The sequence below is a fragment of the Notolepis coatsorum genome (assembly GCF_963971535.1).
Source record: "Notolepis coatsorum genome assembly, chromosome: 3".
NCBI lineage: Eukaryota > Metazoa > Chordata > Actinopteri > Aulopiformes > Paralepididae > Notolepis > Notolepis coatsorum.
The window spans coordinates 193,319,624-193,341,495 of record NC_140167.1 but is presented as its reverse complement, the minus strand read 5'-3'; the positions used below and the strand labels follow the sequence as shown (position 1 = coordinate 193,341,495).

Sequence of the window (21,872 nt, the reverse complement as noted above, 5' to 3'; positions counted from 1 at the left end):
AAGAGTCCAGGCTCTGGTGCCCTCAGCTGGATGGGGAGGCTGTTCCACAGGCGTGGTGCAGCCGTGCAGAAGGCTCGGTCACCCATGGTGCAGAGCCGGGTATTGGGGACCTGAAGGAGCAGGCTACCTGCAGATTTGAGGGTACGGGTGGAGGATTGTGGAGTGATGAGTTCCTGAAGGTAGAGGGGTGCTTGTCCATGTATGCAGTTATGGGTGAGCATCAGGATTTTGTAATTGATCCGGGATGAGACCGGGAGCCAATGTAGTGAGTGGAGGATGGGGGTTATGTGATCATGTTTACGGACTCTCATCAGGATCCTGGCAGCGCTGTTCTGGATGTATTGCAGCTTTTGGATGCTCTTACCAGGAATCCCGATGAAGAGTCCGTTACAGTAGTCCAGTCTTGAGAAAACAAAGGCATGGACAAGCTTCTCTGCGTCTGACAGGGTTAAATTGGGCCATTTTAAAATACTTCCTGCTTTCATTCAGCCGCCCCCTCAGCCTTCTCTCTCTCTCTCTCTCTCTCTCTCTCTCTCTCTCTCTCTCTCTCTCTCTCTCTCTCTCTCTCTCTCTCTCTCTCTCTCTTGCTCTCTCTCTCTCTCTCTCTCTCTCTTCTCTCCCCTCTCTCTCACCTCTCTCTCTTTCTCTCCCCTTTCTCTCCCCTCTCTCTCTCATCTCTCTCTCCTCTCTCTCCCTTCTCTCTCTCCCCCCCTCTCTCTCTCTCTCTCTCTCTCTCTCTTTCTCTCCCCCTCCCCTCTCTCTCTCATCTCTCTCTCCCTTCTCTCTCTCCCCTCTCTCTCATCTCTCTCCCATCTCTCTCTCCTCTCTCTTCTCCTCCTCATTATTCTGATGTTTATTTCATGTTTCCCCTCCCAGTATGCAGTATTCATAATCTCTACAACAGGGCTGGGGATGCTCTCTGCTCTCTGTGGGCTCCCTCTCCTTCTTCTACCTCAGAGGAGAGAGAGAGAGAGAGAGAGAGAGAGAGAGAGAGAGAGAGAGAGAGAGAGAGAGAGAGAGGGCACGGCTGGTGTCAATGAAACCAGGAAGTCTTTTAAAATGAGGATGGTGGTTATTCCTCTTTTAAGAGCCGTGGTGATGGAGAGAGTAGGGAATAACGTGTAAGTAGGCCAAAATAGTGAATGGGTGCATTTCAGCCAGTAAGTTGTGGATATTCAGATCGTCACATTCATTTGCAGAAAGAACAACAATGTAGCAAATCCAATTTGACAGATTTCTCAATGAAATAGACCATTTAATTGAAAATCAGACAAGAAGATAGATTCCAATTTCATCCTATCTGTGCATTCAGCAGAAAGCTATGCGGCTGCAAGCTAGCCTAGCTTAGCACAACTGAACGGAAGCGGATATGGATCAGTTAATGTAGTTGTACGCCAAAAACACCTCTCCCGGAGTTTTTAGCTAGGCCAGCTGATCCATATCCTCTTCCATTAATTTATGATAAGCCTACTAGTATTGACATACTATCCAGAGCTACTGTAGTATGGGGAACAGCATGGAGTGTGCTGAGAAAGGACTCTACCGATGGAGAACATCATTGTCCTTATGTTCCCTTCAAGGCCCTCTGTTCACACCTCCCCCGCCCTGTATCCTCCCCTTCTTCTCCCCTTACCTGGTCGTCCCTCCCCCGACCCCAGTGGTGCGTTGGTGATTTCATACCTGGTTGCACTGTGTTTTAATGACGCAACGTGCACACACGCTCCCGGGCGCGTGAGCATAAATGTTCCCTCGCGGGCGCACAGAATAAAGACAGTGCCTAATTGCCTCTAGGAATGGAATGTAACATATTTCATTCACAAGTTTTGTGTGAATGTATCTGAGGACATATTTGAACACACCTGACGACCTGAGCTATTGTTATGCAAAGTAGGCAGGTGGGTACTTGGCAAGTTGGCGCATCAGTCGAGTGTAGCGCATTCCTGTGTGCACACCCGTGCACATCCGTGCATGTGCGTGCACGTGCTTCTGCTCACAGACTCGGTTGCACGGCGTGCAACCCCGTCCCATGACCAATGCACTGCCAGACCCCTTTTCTCCCAGAAAGCTTAAGAGGTGAACTCACAGAACGAGGAGAGGTGCTTGATCCTTTCTCCTGGCCAGAGAAAGTCAAGTCCTCTACTGAACTCCGGCCCTCATTCATCAAGTTTTCTTGGAAAATGTTCTATTTCCACACGTAAGCACAGAATTTAGAATGTGTGCACGCACAAAAAAAACGGGATTTATCACACGTGCATACACAGGTCCTACGCACACCTGTCATGATAAATATCACCTTGGTCCTACGCCGAGGCTCGTGCACACTTTCACGTATTTGCATACCAAAACCGCCCCGATTAACCATATACGGTAATGGAACACCCCCATGAAATGTGGAAAAATGGACTAAACCGAGGGAAGCGTGTTATGAGACAGGCTGACAGACGTGTACACGTACGGTGATGTCGGATATGATATCTATTAACCATTGCTGCCTGGGCAGCGCAAACACTAATAAAGACCGTGCTGGAATATGACTGCCTTTTTCCGTTTTGTTTGATTAATACCCAGGGATTAAAGTTCTCCTCAATTTTATTCCAAATCGCGATGGATTTTCCGTAAATTTTCTACCTGCTGCATATGATTTCTAGAGGAATACAATCTATTTTGATGTCAGTATTGGGTAGCCTATATAAACAATAATACGAGAGCATATACAGGAACAATGAATCTCACTGCCATGTATGATGTAGCCTGCCTATGTGATCAATACATGAACTTGAATTCCATCATGTTTGTGTGCGGGAGCTCAGAAGGCTGTTGTCACAATGGGTGGTAGTACAGTAATAACAGTCTACACAATATCACGATGGACCATGCCATGTAGCCTATGTTCTATTATGACATGATCTGTGATGACAAATGTTCTAGAATGTTTGATTATGACATCATACTCTGACAGCATGCCTATGATCAATAAAAACGCGAACTTGAATCCCATCATCATATTTACATAGTCTGTCCACTATCTTTATTACTTTGTTATCCCCCCCCCCCATCTATGTAAAGCGACCTTGCATGGGTCTCTTGAAAGGCGCTATGTAAAATGAAGCTATTATTATTATTGTTGTTGTTATTATTATTATCATTTCTGTGTGCTGAGCTCAGTGAAGTTTCAACGGAGCGAGGTAATCTATTCTAATCAACAAATTGAAGTAGAAAGCATTCCGTTGTGGCCAATCTTATTTGGAAACATGACACAAAATAATAGTATGTCGCTTTTTATTTGAAACAATATTTAATGGCATTTGGAGGTGGGTGTTCTGCTTCTGCCCCCCGTGCCAAACAAGCAAGCCAACCTCTTGTTCCCGCATGAGCCCGTTATAATTACACTACTGTCGCTATTTTACAATGAACTATAATGAATTACGGGTCATACAGAAGTTGAACACGCCAGTGTTGGAAGTAATGCACGGAAGCTTATTTCCGCGTTGAAACTAATGCATTAACTGAGGAGCGCATATGCCGTAGTAACGATATTCTACCACTGGGCGTCAGCTAAGCATGCTCAGAGCTGTGCGTAGACATAAGCACAAAGTCAAGCACAAGTTCAAATTGATAGATCCCACACTTTGCTTAGAAATGGTCGTACGCACGGCTTAAGCACATATCTGTGCGTACGTCACGTTGATACATGAGGGCCCTGGTCTAAATTGTATTTTATTAGCCTTGTTTTAAAGGAACACGCCAACATTTTGGGAAATTAGCTTACCGTCTTTTCCAGAGAGAGACAAGAAGATAGATACCAGTTTCCTCTCTGTGCATTCAGTAGAAAGCTATCTGGCTGCATGTTAGCCTAGCTTAGCCCAATGAATGGAAGCGGACATGGCCGGTTAGCCTTCGGGAGAGGTGTTAGTTGGACAATGCCTAGGCTAACCGGCCATGTCCGCTTCCATTAATTTTGCTAAGCTAGGCTAATGTGCAGCCAGATAGCTTTCTACTGAACGCACAGAGAGAAACCATGAAGATTGACCATGATTAACCTAGGGTGACCAAACGTCCTCTTTTGCCTGGACATGTACTCTTTTCACGCCTTGTCCGGGGCGTCCGGGGGGGCGTTTATAAATTCATGAAAATGTCCGGGTTTCAAAGACGCCTGAAATATCGTCATGTACGCACATGGACACAGAATGTTTAAAAAAATTTAAGCTGTGCAAGGTGAGAGTTTGTATGCAAAGTTGACCGAATTCTTTGTTAGACCCAGGAAAACAGAGGATGCTGTAAATGTGTTTGCATTTCATACTGTATAAGATCGCAACAGCTACAGATGAATGGATTGGAAAAAAATACATTTCCAGACTCTTGACACTGCCAAAATGTTTAGTAGCCTTATATTTGGTTCATGGTGCCTCAAAACGTTTTTGGTTTGATTTATGTGATACACATAGGTAATAAATATGTCATGTTCACTAATGGAAAGTTATGCAAATGTACAAATCCAAAACTGCATAGTGCACTTTTAAAATAATTAGATTAGTATCTTTGTGAGGTTACTGTTTTATTATTTACATTGAAAAGATACGGAGATAATTTGTTAAAGCTAGATTTTCTACAGAAGAGGTATTATTTAGTCTGGGGTAGGCAACCCTAGTCACGCGTGCCTGCATAGGCACGCGGGGGCATTTTCATAGGCACAGGGGGCAGTATTAAAAAAATAAAAAATAAAATAAAATCTTTTTTTTATAAATATTATAGTGAAATATTTTGCACTGTTGTCGCATTTATCTTGTTGAAATCCTCCCAAAGGTTATTTTTACTACCACATATTTAATTGAGACCCTTTATTTGTTTATTATTTCAATTTAGCTGGAAATACATTGCTACATCATTCAGTAACATTTGCAGAGCCTTATAACAAAAACATTATTATGGTCACCATTGTGACCAGTGGGATTAATCAACACATTTTATTATTTATTTTTCTATTTCATTGAACATTGCACATGTTAAAAGCAATTTTTTTTACTCAAAATGTGAGTATTACAAAGTCAACTTGTGTTCTTAAAACAATGACAATTAGGTTGAAATAATGTGGTTGTGTACTTATTTTTCTGTTAACTTATTATGGATTGAAAACTGAACCTTAATGCACAGTAACTGAACTCAATATTTTAAAGTTCTGGTAACTTATTATTAAAAAAAATGTACAGTGTAGTCTTGCGATCAATAAAAACGTATTTACACGATATACCTCACATTCACCCTCCATTCACATCCTGGTGTTCTCCATTAGGCCTGTAGGTGGAGCTATGACAGCACACGTACAGTACACACACCGATGGTGTGCAGGCATGCGTTCTTCATGGGACGGGGTTGCACTCCGTGCCACCCCATGATAAGTACTCGCTATTTGCATATCAATAGCGCCGGTCGTCATGTGTGTTAAATACGTTCTCAGATACATTCACACCTAACTTGTTGTGAAGACATGTGTTACATTCCATTCGTAGAGGCAATTAGGCACTGTCTTTAGTCTGTGCTCAAGCGAGGGGACATTAAATGCGCATTCGCAGGAGCGCGCGCACGCGCCGGGAGCGCGCGTGCATGTGGTGCATGCAACCCCCGATGATTTTAATAACGCACCACTGATGGTGTGTGATGTGTCCAAAAATGAATGGGCAAATGTGAGTGAAATGGTCGCACTGTATGCAGCTGTTTGCCTGCATTGCACCCCCCCCCCAACTCAGATTTAGGGTTGATACAACCATCATAATAATATTGTTAATAATAACAATAACAATAATGATGTAATAATGTAAAAAATTATCATTAAAAAGACCTGGTTATGAGAAAAAAATATTACGATGCATGGAATATTGTTGAGGCACACTAGTTACAACTATATTTCAAACAGGCACTCCATGTCAAAAAGGTTACTGACCCCTGATTTAGAGCATTATTTCATATTTTTTTGTTATGTATTATAATAATATAAATAATAATTTTCTATCCATACAGAGGAGGCATACTTTAAATATAGTATAACAATAAGGCATATTTGAGTAAACTTTGAGTAACATTATGTATCTCAAGGCTGGGGCCAGCATGTCCTCTTTTTTGGAAATCAAAATATGGTCACCCTAATTAACCTCTCCAGTGCCACGACGTAAGTGTAACGGTTGTCATCTGGTCAGAGATTGAAGAGACGGAACTGCTTTCGACTGTTTATTGCCTATAAAAGACATGAAATAAAAACAGCTGTAGTGTTTTCCTGGTCACTGTACATCTGGTAGACCTCAAGCAGACGGGTACAACACTGCTCCCTTTATAATGTCTCAATGACACAGTATTTATAAAAGTACATGTATTTTACATTCTCATAACAATTAAAATAACAAACCCACTACTTTCCATTACACAGTATCATACCATTAATTTGCAAGTCTATAAACCAAATTGGTAAACTTGCACGACCTGCTGGACATAGCAGGAAGTGCATCAGTAGATTTTCAGCAATATAATGACGTCGAAAATAACATGTTTGCATTACGTATGAAGCCACATACCTATAAAAGACATGAAATAAAAACATCTGTAGTGTTTTCCTGGTCACTGTACATCTGGTAGACCTGCATGTGTAACATAAAACGGTACATTAGACTTCCTTCTTAAGATTATTGTACAAAGAAAGTATTCGCGCCATAACACGTTCCTCCAGTTCCAACATTTGCAAACACAACACACACATAGAACCAATACCAGCGGTCAAACCAACACAGCTATCATTACAGTATGTAATACAGTGAGCGTTATGCACTAGGTTACTACAGTTTAATGTTTAGACAAATTCTAACCAGAGAAATTAGTGACATAGCAGAGCTACACTTCAATGGGGAACCTACCTCAAGCAGACGGGTACAACACTGCTGGATAGATACGGTGTCCCCACAGGGACATGCAGCGCGATATACAATGACCTCAACACGTCACCAGGTGGCTCCCAAAACAAATATGGTATGATGTTTCTCAATTTAGATAAAATTCACATGCAAACAAATATCATTTCTAACTCTGTTACACCCACCCCCACTGAATTTTGGCGACATTGAGCACCAACCACGTACTACCTACTAAAGGCACAGTACAACACAATCACACACACACTGGGTCTTCAAAATAACAAAACCAACTCCAAAAGTATCCCATAAGGATGAAGTGGTATGAGAACAACGCTCTCAATCCAGCTACTGGCGGTAGGGTGCCTTGTACACCACACAAGACCCTCACACACTGTGTAGTATAAGCCCATGAAAATAAATCATCCCAACATAAAAACAAAATTATGTAAGATAAATTACTCTGGACTGTTAAAACCTAGAACAAGGACCCTGTGTCGCGAACAACATCCTGCCTTGACATGGTCTGTATTAACCTGCTAACTGGTTTGATAAGGTGGCCAAATCTAGACCGAGCCTGATCAGTGTGCACGGGTGGACTCTGTATGTCACTGCACTGCACATTTCTCGCCCTATCAGTCCGTGTCACAGTGTCAAGTGAAGGATCCGCCTGCACTCTGTGTACAGAACTGTCAGCATCAACAGTGACTGGTCCATAGTCACAGCTCACAGACCGAACCTCCATCTGGCCCTCAGGTCCCTCTGAGATGTCTCGAGACACAGAGGCTGCACTGCTTATGTCTGTAATGTCGGCCTGCGAAAGACTAGGAACGGACAATTGTGTAATCCATTCTTGGGTCCTTCCTTCAGAGTCCACAGATGCTGGGCCAGTCAAGAGATCCCCACTCCCTTCCTCAGAGATGTTCTCTGTGTTCTCCCCCACACCGTCGACACTTGGAATGGACGATTGGGTCTCAGGCATGGATGAGGCAAGGTTGGACACTTCACTCATGTCATCCACAGGGATAAAATTGACAAGCATCAGCAGGTTCCTATGGACCACCTTCTCACGTCCAGCAACTGTGTCACAGATCTTGTACGTATGTGTCTCAGCATTCATGTCCACCACAGTGTAGATGGTTGATTCCCATCGATCAGCGACTTTCCTCTTCCCCCTCTCCCTTTTGTTCGCCAAGAGCACCCTGTCGCCGACCTCAATGTCAGACCCCTTCACTTTCCTGTTGTAGAGCCGAGCATGCCTGTTCTGCTTCTTCGTGGCATGTTCCTGGGCAATGGCCATGGCCTCCCTCAGATCTTTAGTGAGAGATTCTACATACTTGTCATAACTCGTCACACATGAGTCATTCAAGACGGTTCGGAAGAGGACATCTACAGGTAGACGGGGAATGCGGCCAAACATGAGATAAAAGGGGGCGTATCCCGTCGTCTCATGGACCGTACAGTTGTACATGAATGTCAACGTCTGCAAACGCTGTGGCCAGTCAGCCTTTGCTTCAGGTGTCAATGCACGGATCATCCCACCCAGGGTCCTGTTGAATCGTTCCACACTACCATTTCCCATTGGATGGTAGGGTGTTGTGTGCGATTTCCTGACACCTGAAACTCTGAGAAGCTCACTGATTAGCTGACTCTCAAAGTTTGCCCCTTGGTCGCTGTGGATCCGCTCTGGGAACCCGAAGACACAGAAATATCTGTCCCAGAGAACTCTCGCCACTTACTTGGCTGACTGGTTTCTACAGGAAAATGCCTGAGCCATCCTCGTAAAGTGATCGGTCACCACCAAGACATCGACTGACTTGTTTCTGGAATCTTCAGCCGACCAAAAGTCGATACAGACAAGCTGCAGCGGTCTGGTTGATGTTATACTCTCTAAGGGAGCTCTCCCCTCAGGTTCGACTGTCTTGCTGACGATGCATCTCTGACAGTGGCGCACATGGTCTCTCACATCCCTGTCAAGGTTTAGCCAGAAGAACCTCTGTCTGGTTAAACTGAGACTCCTGAACTGGCCCTGATGTCCTGCATCATCATGAACACCCTTCAGAACCTCAACCTTGAGTGAATCAGGCACGACATACTGAGACCGCCTTGCCTTGGTGATCTGGTCTCTTGAAACTCTGTACAGCACACCATTGCTCACAGCGAGCTTCTCCCAGTGCTTCAAGTATCTCATGACTGTGACAGACTCTTTCACTCTTTCTCTCCTGGAAGGTCTCCGACATCTCTCCACGTAATACAGGACACGGGAAACGGTTCTGTCTTCTAACTGCCTATCACGGAGGTCCCTCTCTGTGTGTGCAGGCAAAGAGTCCTGTCCAGGCGGAACCAACTGAGGCAAATACTGCAGCACTGCCACAGCACGAGCCCTTGAACCAGCCTCCCATTCCACATGTGATTGTACAACAGCAGACACATCTTCCATCTCAATGGATTGAGTATGCATGTGAATGGGACTGCATGAGGCCTGAGCATCGACACTCATCGGGGGGTGTTCCCTGTGACCACTGGAAACCCGAAAGGCATCTTGAACAGAGCCACTCGACATATCCCTGACTTGGGACAGGAGACTCAGGTAGGGCTCTTCCAGCAACCTATGACCAACACTGTCCTTAACAAACGACACACAGCTCAGGGCATCAGCCACAACGTTCAGCCGGCCTACACATACTTGATGTCAAAGTCGTAGCTTGCCAATTTAGCTACCCAGCGCTGCTCACAACAGTCCAGCTTCGGCTTTGTTATTATGTGAGTCAGCGGGTTGTTGTCAGTCCAAATTGTAAACTTGTGGCCCTTCAGCCAGTGACTAAACTTGTCACAGACTGACCACTTCAAGGCCAGAAACTCCAAACGATGAGCTGGATAGTTCTTTTGAGACTGAGACAAGGACTTGCTGGCGAACGCAATAGGCCTGGCTCTGGTTTCGCCTTCCTGGACTTGTGACAGGACAGCACCAATACCATCCAGGGATGCATCCGTCGACAGCATGAAGGGGCGGCTGAAGTCAGGGTGAGCCAGGACCACCGTGTTAACAAGGGATGCCTTCAGCTTCTCAAAAGCCTGTTCCTGGTCTGAGGTCCAGTCAGAGGCTCTCAACTTCTTGTTCGACAGTCTGTACTTCCCCTCCTTCCCTTTTCTTCTCTCGCCCTTTAACAGAGAGAAGAGAGGCTTGGCGACGGCGGAGTATCTGGGAATGAAGTGCTGGTAATAGTTGATCATCCCCAAAAACGATCTTATCCGCTTCTGTGATGGGTTCACCCCATTGGGCTCCATGAGGTCAGCACTCGTCATTTTTGCAATGCTCTCAACCTTGCTGCGGTCTGTTGACACGCCCTTCTCATCTATTATGTGACCGAGAAATTTCACAGACCTTCTAAGGAAGAAGCATTTCTTTGGGGCCAACTTCAGGTTATGACCACGCAGTCTGTCGAACACCATTTTAAGGCGCCCCAAGGCAGTCTCCTCATCTGGAGCAAACACCAACAAGTCATCCAAGTAGCACAGTAAACTCAAGTAGTTCTGGTCCCCGAAGATACTGGTCATCATGCGCATAAAGCTCCCGGGGCTATTGCAGAGGCCCTGCGGAAGGCGGTTGTACTCATACAAGCCCATGGGCGTGGTGAAGGCTGAGTACTTTCTGTCGTCCTCATGTAATGGCATGTTATAGAACCCGGAGGTCAAGTCCATTGTACTGAAGAAACAGTTGCCACCAAGCGCAGCCAGGCAATCCGCCTGGTGAGGGAGAGGATGAGCGTCCTTTAGGGTCCTCTTGTTCAGCCAACGGAAATCTGTACACACACGGAGATCGCCATTCTTTTTCCACACAAGTACCAGAGGAGACGCGTATTCACTGGTGGACTTTCGGATGATCTCCTTCTCCTCCATCTCACTCAGTACCTGGCGTAATATCTGATACTGGCCGGGGGGCACCCGCCTGAATGGGAGCCGGAATGGTCTGTGGTCAGAGAGCTGAATGCGGTGTACGAAGTCCTTCGCTTCTCCACAGTCAAGATGGTGGCGTGAGAAGATGTCCTCATACCGCACAATCAGGTCAGCCATCTTCTGTTTCCAGCTCTCTGATACATCACAAGACTCGACATCGAGACTGCTCAACCCAACTGACTCAAGTTTGTCATCTGCAGAGGCGGGCATCTCCACTTGAGTGCAACTGACCAGGGGGACCTTTGGAGGGTCAGCAACATCCATGTCCTCAAGCGCCATGCAGGAGAAGACATCGGCCAGCTTTGCATTACGCCTCACCAACACGGGCCTGTCAGAAGTATTGATGAGCTTCAGTGGGACCCATCTGTCTCCCCACAATGGAGTAACAATCCTTGCTACCAAAACTCCCCTCGGGGCCGAACGAGCAGATGTGGGCTCTGTCATTACGGTGCTGCCCGGAGATACAGCAGTGTCTTTAGGTAGTTTTCCCCCTACGAGATATTCACGGCCAGGTTCAAGGCAAACAGCTGAATTGCACCTCACAGTGCCAACTTTGTCCGGCACGTCCTGACCTCTCCACGGACTCAGACCAGAGAGCATAGATAGGAACTGTTCAGATTCTTGATCTTTGGCAGTGCAGGGGTCGGATACAGCTTTCCAGTAGGAATCGCACAGCTTAGACTGACGAAGGACATGCTTAATAACATTAGTCCCCAGTATCAACTCATCATGCTGTCCCTGAACAACGAGCGTGGGGACCGACATCTTACAGCCATACACTTCCATCTCCACATCGAAGGCAGACTTTGGCTTGACACGACGTCCACCACATCCAACAAGGACCACGTTCACATTGATCTGGTTGTGCTCAGTTATCACTCCAGCCTCCCTCAGCTTCATCTCTGCTGCCTCGCTGATGCTACAAGCCATGGACCCGCTGTCCAGCATGCCACCCAGCGTTGTTGTACCACCCACACCCACAGGTGTATAAAAAGACTGTCACTGCTGCTAATCCTGTGTATGTTCTGATACACAACAACTTCTGAGTCATCACTTGAATCCTTCACAGACGTATAAACCGTCTCAGCATCAGATATATAACTAGTTTGGGAGTTCCCTTCACATACAGGTCAGTTAGTTTCCCCCAAACTGAGGTTGGGAGGACTTATTGGCCTGACAGTCCCTCTTTGTATGCCCAGGGGCCAGACAGACGAAACACAGCCTCTCATTCATGCAGTGTGAAATGGTGCTATGACTAGAGTCATCACAGACCCGACAAGCTTGCTCCCTGGGACGTCCCCCTCCAGGGGTACGCGGGAACCTCCCACCACGCATTGGAGTAGCGACATTGCGCTGCTGCATTTTCTCCATCATCCCCTGAAACATGTCCACCATACGGCTAAGAAGCCTCTCCTCCGACTGCTGGAGATTCTGACCGACAACTGCCGTAGAGGTGGGGCGTGGGACATGGCAGAACAATCCTTGAACTGGGACAGAACCAGGAGAGGGGTAAGGAGTATGACACTCCTGGCGTTGGGCTTGAAGAGAGAGAGGGATAGGACTCTGGGTGTGGCACTGCTCAGGTACTGACAAACTGGCTGGTGATGAGCTAGACTGCTCATGGAGGACAGTGGTGGTGTGACTCTTTAACTGCACAGCCCCACTAGCTCTGCTGCTAGCCCTCAACTCCCTTTGGTAATCATCAATCCTCATCTGTACATCTCGTGAGGTCCATTCATGGATTGGCTTACATTTCAGAGTGTAGGATAACTCTGGGTCAGGACAATGTTTCACAAACATGAGCGCCACCTCATCACTCATGTTCCCTGCTTGCTTGCCCTGTCTGCCCAGACCCTCAATAGCTAGGTCTGCTGCCTTGTTCAATCTAATCCAGTAATCGACTGGGTTTTCTCTGAGTTTGGGCAGGGTGGCATAGAAGTCCGAAAGAGGGAGACATGAAGATGCATCACTGAAGTACTGAAGGAGGATATTGTAAATCAGCCCAGGGTCTCTATTGGCATCAAGTGATGGATCACTACGTAGGCCGATCCTCACAACATCTCTAGGTTTACCCCTTAAACGACTCAGAATCTCCTCAGCCTGCTCAGGCATAGGTATCGCCTGTTTCCTGAGATGAGACTTAGTCATGTCAATCCACTCCTGAACTGAACACTTATCAGAACCGTCACCCCTGAATGTCTGGGGTTCTCTGTATGGCCTAACCTGAACTGTCACATGTGGGGCTTCCTGCCTGGTAGCTTCCCTGTGCGTATCCTGACTATGTGAAGTATTCTGGGGATCGCCACTCATGTTTATTACACCAGATGACATCAACTTTGCGACTATAGACTCGCCAATCTGGACACCTAACTGCCCTACCATATCTGTGAGGTGGTTCATAGCATCAGCATCGCTAGTGTAGAAGTGTGAGGACCCTCCCCCATGAACTGCCCAACAGGAGCACAACCTGGGCTCTGACTCAACCCTGTACCCCTACCGCTGTCAGCCATGGACCGGGAATGCCCCACCCCCCTATCAAACTTCCTGGTGACATCGCTGCCGCCAGCATAGCCACTAAACGCCAAACCTCTTCCCATTGATAGGACTGGACTGGCAAAAGTATCCACCCTATCGTCATCAACTCCCCCCTCAGCCATTATAAGTACTTGCGTTGTGTTAAATTACGGAATACCAAATGAAAAAAAAGAAAAAGAAAAAGAAAAAGAAAGAAAAAGAAAATTATAATCAAAATAATAATTATATATATATTTTTTCTTTCTTTTTAACAAAACAAAACAAAAATAATCGTCACTCTATGTATGGGAGTGAAAACACTTCGCTCTGACCAATATACTAGTTACAGATCTGACCACACACTGATCTTGTACACAATTCTGGACAGCCACACAGCATCCACGGCGATCGACGTCGAGCTGATCTTGAAGATCCAGAAGGTCACGGCACCAGTGTAACGGTTGTCATCTGGTCAGAGATTGAAGAGACGGAACTGCTTTCGACTGTTTATTGCCTATAAAAGACATGAAATAAAAACAGCTGTAGTGTTTTCCTGGTCACTGTACATCTGGTAGACCTCAAGCAGACGGGTACAACACTGCTCCTTTTATAATGTCTCAATGACACAGTATTTATAAAAGTACATGTATTTCACATTCTCATAACAATTAAAATAACAAACCCACTACTTTCCATTACACAGTATCATACCATTAATTTGCAAGTCTATAAACCAAATTGGTAAACTTGCACGACCTGCTGGACATAGCAGGAAGCGCATCAGTAGATTTTCAGCAATATAATGACGTCGAAAATAACATGTTTGCATTACGTATGAAGCCACATACCTATAAAAGACATGAAATAAAAACAGCTGTAGTGTTTTCCTGGTCACTGTACATCTGGTAGACCTGCATGTGTAACATAAAACGGTACATTAGACTTCCTTCTCAAGATTATTGTACAAAGAAAGTATTCGCGCCATAACACGTTCCTCCAGTTCCAACATTTGCAAACGCAACACACACATAGAACCAATATGCTATGACAGCACACGTACAGTACACACACCGATGGTGTGCAGGCATGCGTTCTTCATGGGACGGGGTTGCACTCCGTGCCACCCCATGATAAGTACTCGCTATTTGCATATCAATAGCGCCGGTCGTCAGGTGTGTTAAATACATTCTCAGATACATTCACACCTAACTTGTTGTGAAGACATGTGTTACATTCCATTCGTAGAGGCAATTAGGCACTGTCTTTAGTCTGTGCTCAAGCGAGGGGACATTAAATGCGCATTCGCGGGAGCGCGCGCACGCGCCGGGAGCGCGCGTGCATGTGGTGCATGCAACCCCCGATGATTTTAATAACGCACCACTGATGGTGTGTGATGTGTCCAAAAATGAATGGGCAAATGTGAGTGAAATGGTCGCACTGTATGCAGCTGTTTGCCTGCATTGCACCCCCCCCCCCAACTCAGATTTAGGGTTGATACAACCATCATAATAATATTGTTAATAATAACAATAACAATAATGATGTAATAATGTAAAAAATTATCATTAAAAAGACCTGGTTATGAGAAAAAAATATTACGATGCATGGAATATTGTTGAGGCACACTAGTTACAACTATATTTCAAACAGGCACTCCATGTCAAAAAGGTTACTGACCCCTGATTTAGAGCATTATTTCATATTTTTTTGTTATGTATTATAATAATATAAATAATAATTTTCTATCCATACAGAGGAGGCATACTTTAAATATAGTATAACAATAAGGCATATTTGAGTAAACTTTGAGTAACATTATGTATCTCAAGGCTGGGGCCAGCATGTCCTCTTTTTTGGAAATCAAAATATGGTCACCCTAATTAACCTCTCCAGTGCCACGACGTAAGTGTAACGGTTGTCATCTGGTCAGAGATTGAAGAGACGGAACTGCTTTCGACTGTTTATTGCCTCAAGCAGACGGGTACAACACTGCTCCTTTTATAATGTCTCAATGACACAGTATTTATAAAAGTACATGTATTTTACATTCTCATAACAATTAAAATAACAAACCCACTACTTTCCATTACACAGTATCATACCATTAATTTGCAAGTCTATAAACCAAATTGGTAAACTTGCACGACCTGCTGGACATAGCAGGAAGTGCATCAGTAGATTTTCAGCAATATAATGACGTCGAAAATAACATGTTTGCATTACGTATGAAGCCACATACCTATAAAAGACATGAAATAAAAACATCTGTAGTGTTTTCCTGGTCACTGTACATCTGGTAGACCTGCATGTGTAACATAAAACGGTACATTAGACTTCCTTCTTAAGATTATTGTACAAAGAAAGTATTCGCGCCATAACACGTTCCTCCAGTTCCAACATTTGCAAACACAACACACACATAGAACCAATACCAGCGGTCAAACCAACACAGCTATCATTACATTATGTAATACAGTGAGCGTTATGCACTAGGTTACTACAGTTTAATGTTTAGACAAATTCTAACCAGAGAAATTAGTGAAATAGCAGAGCTACACTTCAATGGGGAACCTACCTCAAGCAGACGGGTACAACACTGCTGGATAGATACGGTGTCCCCACAGGGACATGCAGCGCGATATACAATGACCTCAACACGTCACCAGGTGGCTCCCAAAACAAATATGGTATGATGTTTCTCAATTTAGATAAAATTCACATGCAAACAAATATCATTTCTAACTCTGTTACATAAGAAATATGGCTAGGGTTCCAGAAATCAGAAGGATCCCTTTAAGGCAGACCTGGGCATTGTACAGAAAAAAGGTACCTGTGAGGTACCCTCATTCAAGGGTACTACGACTATGCTTGCACCTCATGGTACCAAAGCACCTCAAAGGCACTAAAAAACAAATTACAAACATCTCAAAACAAGCTAGTCAGACTACTACTTGACCTGACTCCTAGAACCCACCTCACCCCTGCCCACTTTGACAACCTAGGATGGCTTAGAGTAGACGACAGAGTACAGCAACTTGCAATGGGCCTGGTCTACAAGATACACTACGCGACCAAGGTACCCATGTACATGTCAAAATACTTCCCAAAGGTCAGTGAATACCACGATCACAACACCAGAGGGAGCTCCACAAATCATGTAAAACCCAGATTCGGCTCAAACAAGGGACTAAACACGTTTCGCAATTATGCCACATCAATGTGGAACGCCCTGCCTAAAGCTGTAAAGGAATGTGAATCACTACCCACCTTCAAAAACACTCTAAAAAAACACCTACGTGAGACTGCAATTCGAAACTGGCCCCTACAAATGTCCTAACCTAGTTGTACAGTAAATGACCAAGTAAGGCTTTGTCAATATTCCAATGTACAGTGTAAAATGTGTGTGTGTCCCCTTCCCAACCCCCCCCCCCCCCCACCTCCAATGTACAGCCCTCACCCAACCCACCCAACCCCACCCCACCCAACCAACCTCCTCCAATGTACAGTTTCTATGCCAAATGTATATACACTCCTTTTCTGGACACTTTTGTATCACAAACAGTACTGTATTTGCAAATCTGATATGTCATAAATGTATAGATGTAGCAGTACTGTCTATCTGTATGTCATGTATGTCATATATGTTATGATGAATTGAAAATGGGGGACCCTGATGTAAACAAGACGAAAGTCTTTCTCTGGTCTGCATCCCCTTAACAATTGTATGTATTGAGCTGTACTGTACTGTACCCATTCTGCAATCTGTTAATAAACTTTTCAATCAATCAATCAATCAAACCGTTGGGTACCGGTATCGATTCACAGGTACCGGTACCGTATCGGTTCAAATGTGAACGGTACCCATCCCTACTGAACACACAACTGCAGGGCAAGGGCATTTTTGCTCATGAAATGCATAGCCATGTGAAAGCCTTCATGACAAAGTTGCAATTAATTTCAAGGCAACTAGGCAGCAACAATCTCAAACACATGAAAACCCTGAAAGAAGTCAAACCATCAGCTGATCACCGGCACAGGTACTCATCCATGTTGGGAGCACTGCATTATGAATTTTCAAGGCGTTTTCAAGATTTCAAAAAGGTTGAGGATGAAATGCAGCTGGTTTCCCTCCCTTTACCTGCAGTGTTGATAGTTGTTCAGCTTGAACTCATTGACCTGCAGTCTGATTCACTACTGAAAGAGCACTTTAAGTCAGCATCACTGCTAGAGTTCTACTCTGCTCTCAAGGAGGAGAACTTTCCAAACATGAGGAGACATGCTCAGAAGATGTTGGTTCTCTTTGGATCCACCTACATATGTGAACAGACATTCTCAGTCATGACGTTTACCAAGTCCAGGTACAGATCCTCTCTCACTCTCATCTGGCAGCTGTGCTTCACATCTCCACCTCAGACATGCAACCTGACTTTGATGGACTTGTTAAAGCTCAACAGAGACTGGATTTCTCACACTGAATGAAAAAAAAATAACTGAAGAACACTAAAATGTGGAAATATAACAAGTGAAATGGGACACTTGATATTTTTTTTTCTTTTTTTGCACAGTTCTGAAAACATTAAATGTTTAATATAGGCATGTAAAGTAAAAAAGGCTACAAAACTGGGACACTTTTCTTTACACAGTTCAGTGACATGTCTTGTTTATTTTTGCTATAAGATGACGTGATGTCTTTAGAAAGCTAAGAAAATCCTTGTTTCAATAGTATATGAAACTCAAAATGCCCTTTGTTATTAACACTTTAATTGCCATGGGTTAAATTCATAATGTACCATCCATCGCCAGCTCTATTTGTCTATGGAGAAGTTCCCCTTTGCAGGGCTATAACTTTTTAAATTCTATTGCTAAATTGCCATTATTATGGCCCATTCAATGTCCTATATGTATTGTTCAGGGTGTAGCAACGTAAAACTTTTTCATTCACATATTCATTCACATATTCATACTAAAATATGGTCTAAAGTATAAGTATGTTTTTATCGTTTTCTGCAGCTTTCTTCAGAACGTGATTTATAGCCCTAAATGCATTATATTGATGATCAAATACAGTTTGGTAGGAATCTGTGCGAGATAGAAAATTTCAACTGGACGTGGTTCTAGAGGTTTCTACGCATCATCTGATGATGACCGGATGGGCGGGGGATCGTTTATAATTCCGTGGGCAGCGTTAGATGATTCATCCAGAGTGGGTCATATGTTCATCAGATCAGTTAGTATAGAAGACGTTAGAAAATAACGCTGAATCTTACCGTGGCTTCCTCGCGCCGCTGGCAGATGAGCGTGGAATAGAATTTTTTCTATTATGGGATGGAGAAATGCCCGATCCATTTCCAGGTTGTATAATAGTATATACATCCAAATCATGTTGTTTTTTCGAGTTATTTGCACCGATCGATGTTCACTGTGTCAATACGGAGTCTCTCTAACGATAGCGAGTGCCCGGACCACATATGGATGAGCACTACCGGTTCAAAGGTTAATGTCCGGTTGGCGATCTGCCGATTGGCCACCAGATGGCGCTCTTGAACCGCTAGAGAGTTGAGTGGAGCTTTGCAGTGTGTCTCAGGGCTCCGGAAAGGAAATATGATTTCGATGACAGATTTTTGAAATATTGACATCAAAGACGAGTTACGGCGTCTTCGGCAGAATGAGCATGGCTAGGAATGACGTGTAAACTCGTCCACGGCGATCATAGTGTTAATGTTTCACATTTTGTTTATCATTTTGGAAATAAATTCTATTTGAATAAATTATATTTTTGAAAGCTAACCTCACCTTTTAATTGCCAAATAATAACATACACTCTTACCAGGGGTCAAAACAATGCCATTTACTGCTTTTTATATAGAAATAAAATGTATATTATGCATAATTGAGTTTGGAATTTTGGCCCGGCCCTCCAACATATTTTCAGTTGCTCATTCGGCCCCCTGGGAAAAATAATTGCCCACCCCTGCTTTAAGGTAACGGCTGTGTTCAGGGCTTGTGTGGAGGCTTTATGCTGTCTGTGTGTTCTAGTAGAAAGGGTGCAGTGCCGTTGCCATAGCAGCCTTGGGGTGTGCCAATGGTGACAAGAGATATAAGGTGCACCTGTACTAGCTAAGCCAGCCAGGTAATGCTGCTTTAATATGCAACATAACTCATCTCTCCCCAAGCCAGGTCTCCCTGGGGAGTAGGACATAACTCCCCCCCCCCAACATAACTCATCCCTCCCTAAGCCATCTCTCTGGGGAGTAGGAGACTCGTGACTCATCCCTCCCTAAGCCATCTCTCTGGGGAGTAGGAGACTCGTGACTCATCCCTCCCTAAGCCATCTCTCTGGGGAGTAGGAGACTCGTGACTCATCCCTCCCTAAGCCATCTCTCTGGGGAGTAAGAGACTCGTGACTCATCCCCCCCAACGTAACTCATCCCTCCCTTGAGTGTCTTGAGGAGTAGGAGACTCAGGAGGAGCAGGAGGAGGGGGAGGATGAGGAGAGACGGGTGAAGTAGGAGAAGAGGAGAAAGAGAGAGGAGAAGAGATGTGATGGAGGGCAGGGGGAGTGTGTTGGAGAGATGAATAAATTAAGGCCTTTCAGCTCCATCCATGTCCAGAGCTGTCAGAAGTCCCAGCATGGATGCCAAGCCAGTGTGCTGCGCCGTGTTGTTGCCTTGCTGCTCCAAGACAATGAAGCCAATTTCTCATCATCTCCTCTTCTTTTCTACCCCCCGCCCCCCCCCTCACCTCCCCCCTCTAGCCAACCCCTCCATTCCTCCCCAAACTCATTATCATCACTCGTGTCTCTCTTCCCCGGGAGATTGATACCGCAGGGCCCAGAGTTGAGCGCCGAAGCCAGGGATGACTGTACTCTGCCTCCACCGCAGACCTTAATGGAGCCTGCACTAGTGGCTCATTCTGGGAGGTTAACGTAGGAGAGGTTGGGGGGTGCGTGGGGGCGGTGGGGGGGAGTCTGAATCCAAACGGAGAGAGTGAAGGTGCAACGTAGGGACTTCAAATGCAATGTGATGTCGACATGGCTATGTCATCACGTCATAATTCGGTGCTTAGTGTTGGTTTGTTTTTAGCTGCTTGGAGCTACAGTAAACGTGGGTGGGGCTCGCCACATGGGACAATACAATGTGTGACAGGCCGTTTTTTTCACACAAGTTCTGAAAATCGGTTTAGTATATTATAGGCTACTTATCTGTGATCAGCAATTTACCTGTCACTATCCGAGTCCTCCTGCTACGGTAAGCACCGCCCATCCAAGTTTTTAAACCAGTTTAAATCAAACATTCTCTTTATATGATTTGACCCATGTCTGTTTAGAAGATAATGATTGTCTCTCTATACTGTAGCTGTGTTCTGACCTCTGTGTGTGTGTGTGTGTGTGTGTGTGTGTGTGTGTGTGTGTGTGTGTGTGTGTGTGTGTGTGTGTGTGTGTGTGTGTGTGTGTGTGTGTGTGTGTGTGTGCGTGCGTGCGTGCGTGCGTGCGTGCGTGCGTGCGTGCGTGTGCGTCTCTCAGCAGAGCTGATGTACACCGTGGAGCTGGCCGGCGGGCTGGGAGCCATCCTCCTGCTGCTCATCTTCCTCATCTCACTCTATAAGTGCTACAAGATCGAGCTGATGCTCTTCTACCGGAGACACTTTGGCAGCGAGGATGTGGACGGAGGTGAGGAGGAGGCAGCGCTGCGTATAGCTTCAGGAACCAAGCTTCCCTTTTGTCTCTTTGACTCTGCAGTCGTCTCTTTCTGACTGTCAATTCTTTATTTTTTTTGGCGTGTATAATGTGTGTCTGTGTGTGCGGTGTCAATAATGCATGTGTGTTTGTGTGTGTGTGTGTGTGTGTGTGTGTGTGTGTGTGTGTGTGTGTGTGTGTGTGTGTGTGTGTGTGTGTGTGTGTGTGTGTGTGTGTGTGTGTGTGTGTGTGTGTGTGTGTGTGTGTGTGTGTGTGTGTGTGTGTGTGTGTGTGTGTGTGTGCTTGCATAAATGTATGTGTTCTGCCTCCATCCATTACAGGCTTTCCAGTAGATACAGTGACTCCAGATCAGACTCCATCTCCAGCCCCATCCCATTGACAGCATGCCCATTCTCTCTCTCTCTCTCTCTCTCTCTCTCTCTCTCTCTCTCTCTCTCTCTCTCTCTCTCTCTCTCTCTCTCTCTCTCTCTCTCTCTCTCTCTCTCTCTCTCTCTCTCTCTCTCTCTCTCTCTCTCTCCCACCCGGGGGTGTGCGTGTGCACGGGTTATCTGTGTGCATGTTGGTGATGCAATGACTGCATAGGGGAAGAAGCGGAGACAGATTTTCAATTTGTTGCCCATTTAAAAAGAGATCAGTCTCAATATGTCATGGAGTGATGCCCACCCTTCCCTGTGGAAGCCCAGATAGAGCGGAGGGGGGGGGGGGGTGCAGTGGGGTGCAGTGGGGGGGTCTGGAAGGGCTCCAAGCTCCCTCCCCCAGAGGATGGGCAGGGGAGTAAATTGGAGCCCAACTTTTTTGTTTTCTCTCTAGAA

General features: G+C 45.2%; 1 protein-coding gene across 1 annotated transcript in view; it reads left to right on the top strand.

Moving 5' to 3' along the window:
- Positions 1–21,872, top strand: part of il1rapl1a (interleukin 1 receptor accessory protein-like 1a) — a gene marked incomplete at its 5' end in the record, with an annotated part of 149,873 nt that overhangs the window by 119,167 nt on the left and 8,834 nt on the right. Inside the window, one exon of the mRNA XM_084311490.1 lies at positions 20,887–21,033. Within this exon, the coding sequence (XP_084167616.1) occupies positions 20,887–21,033 (147 nt within the window). The remainder of the gene's footprint in view (positions 1–20,886; positions 21,034–21,872) is intronic.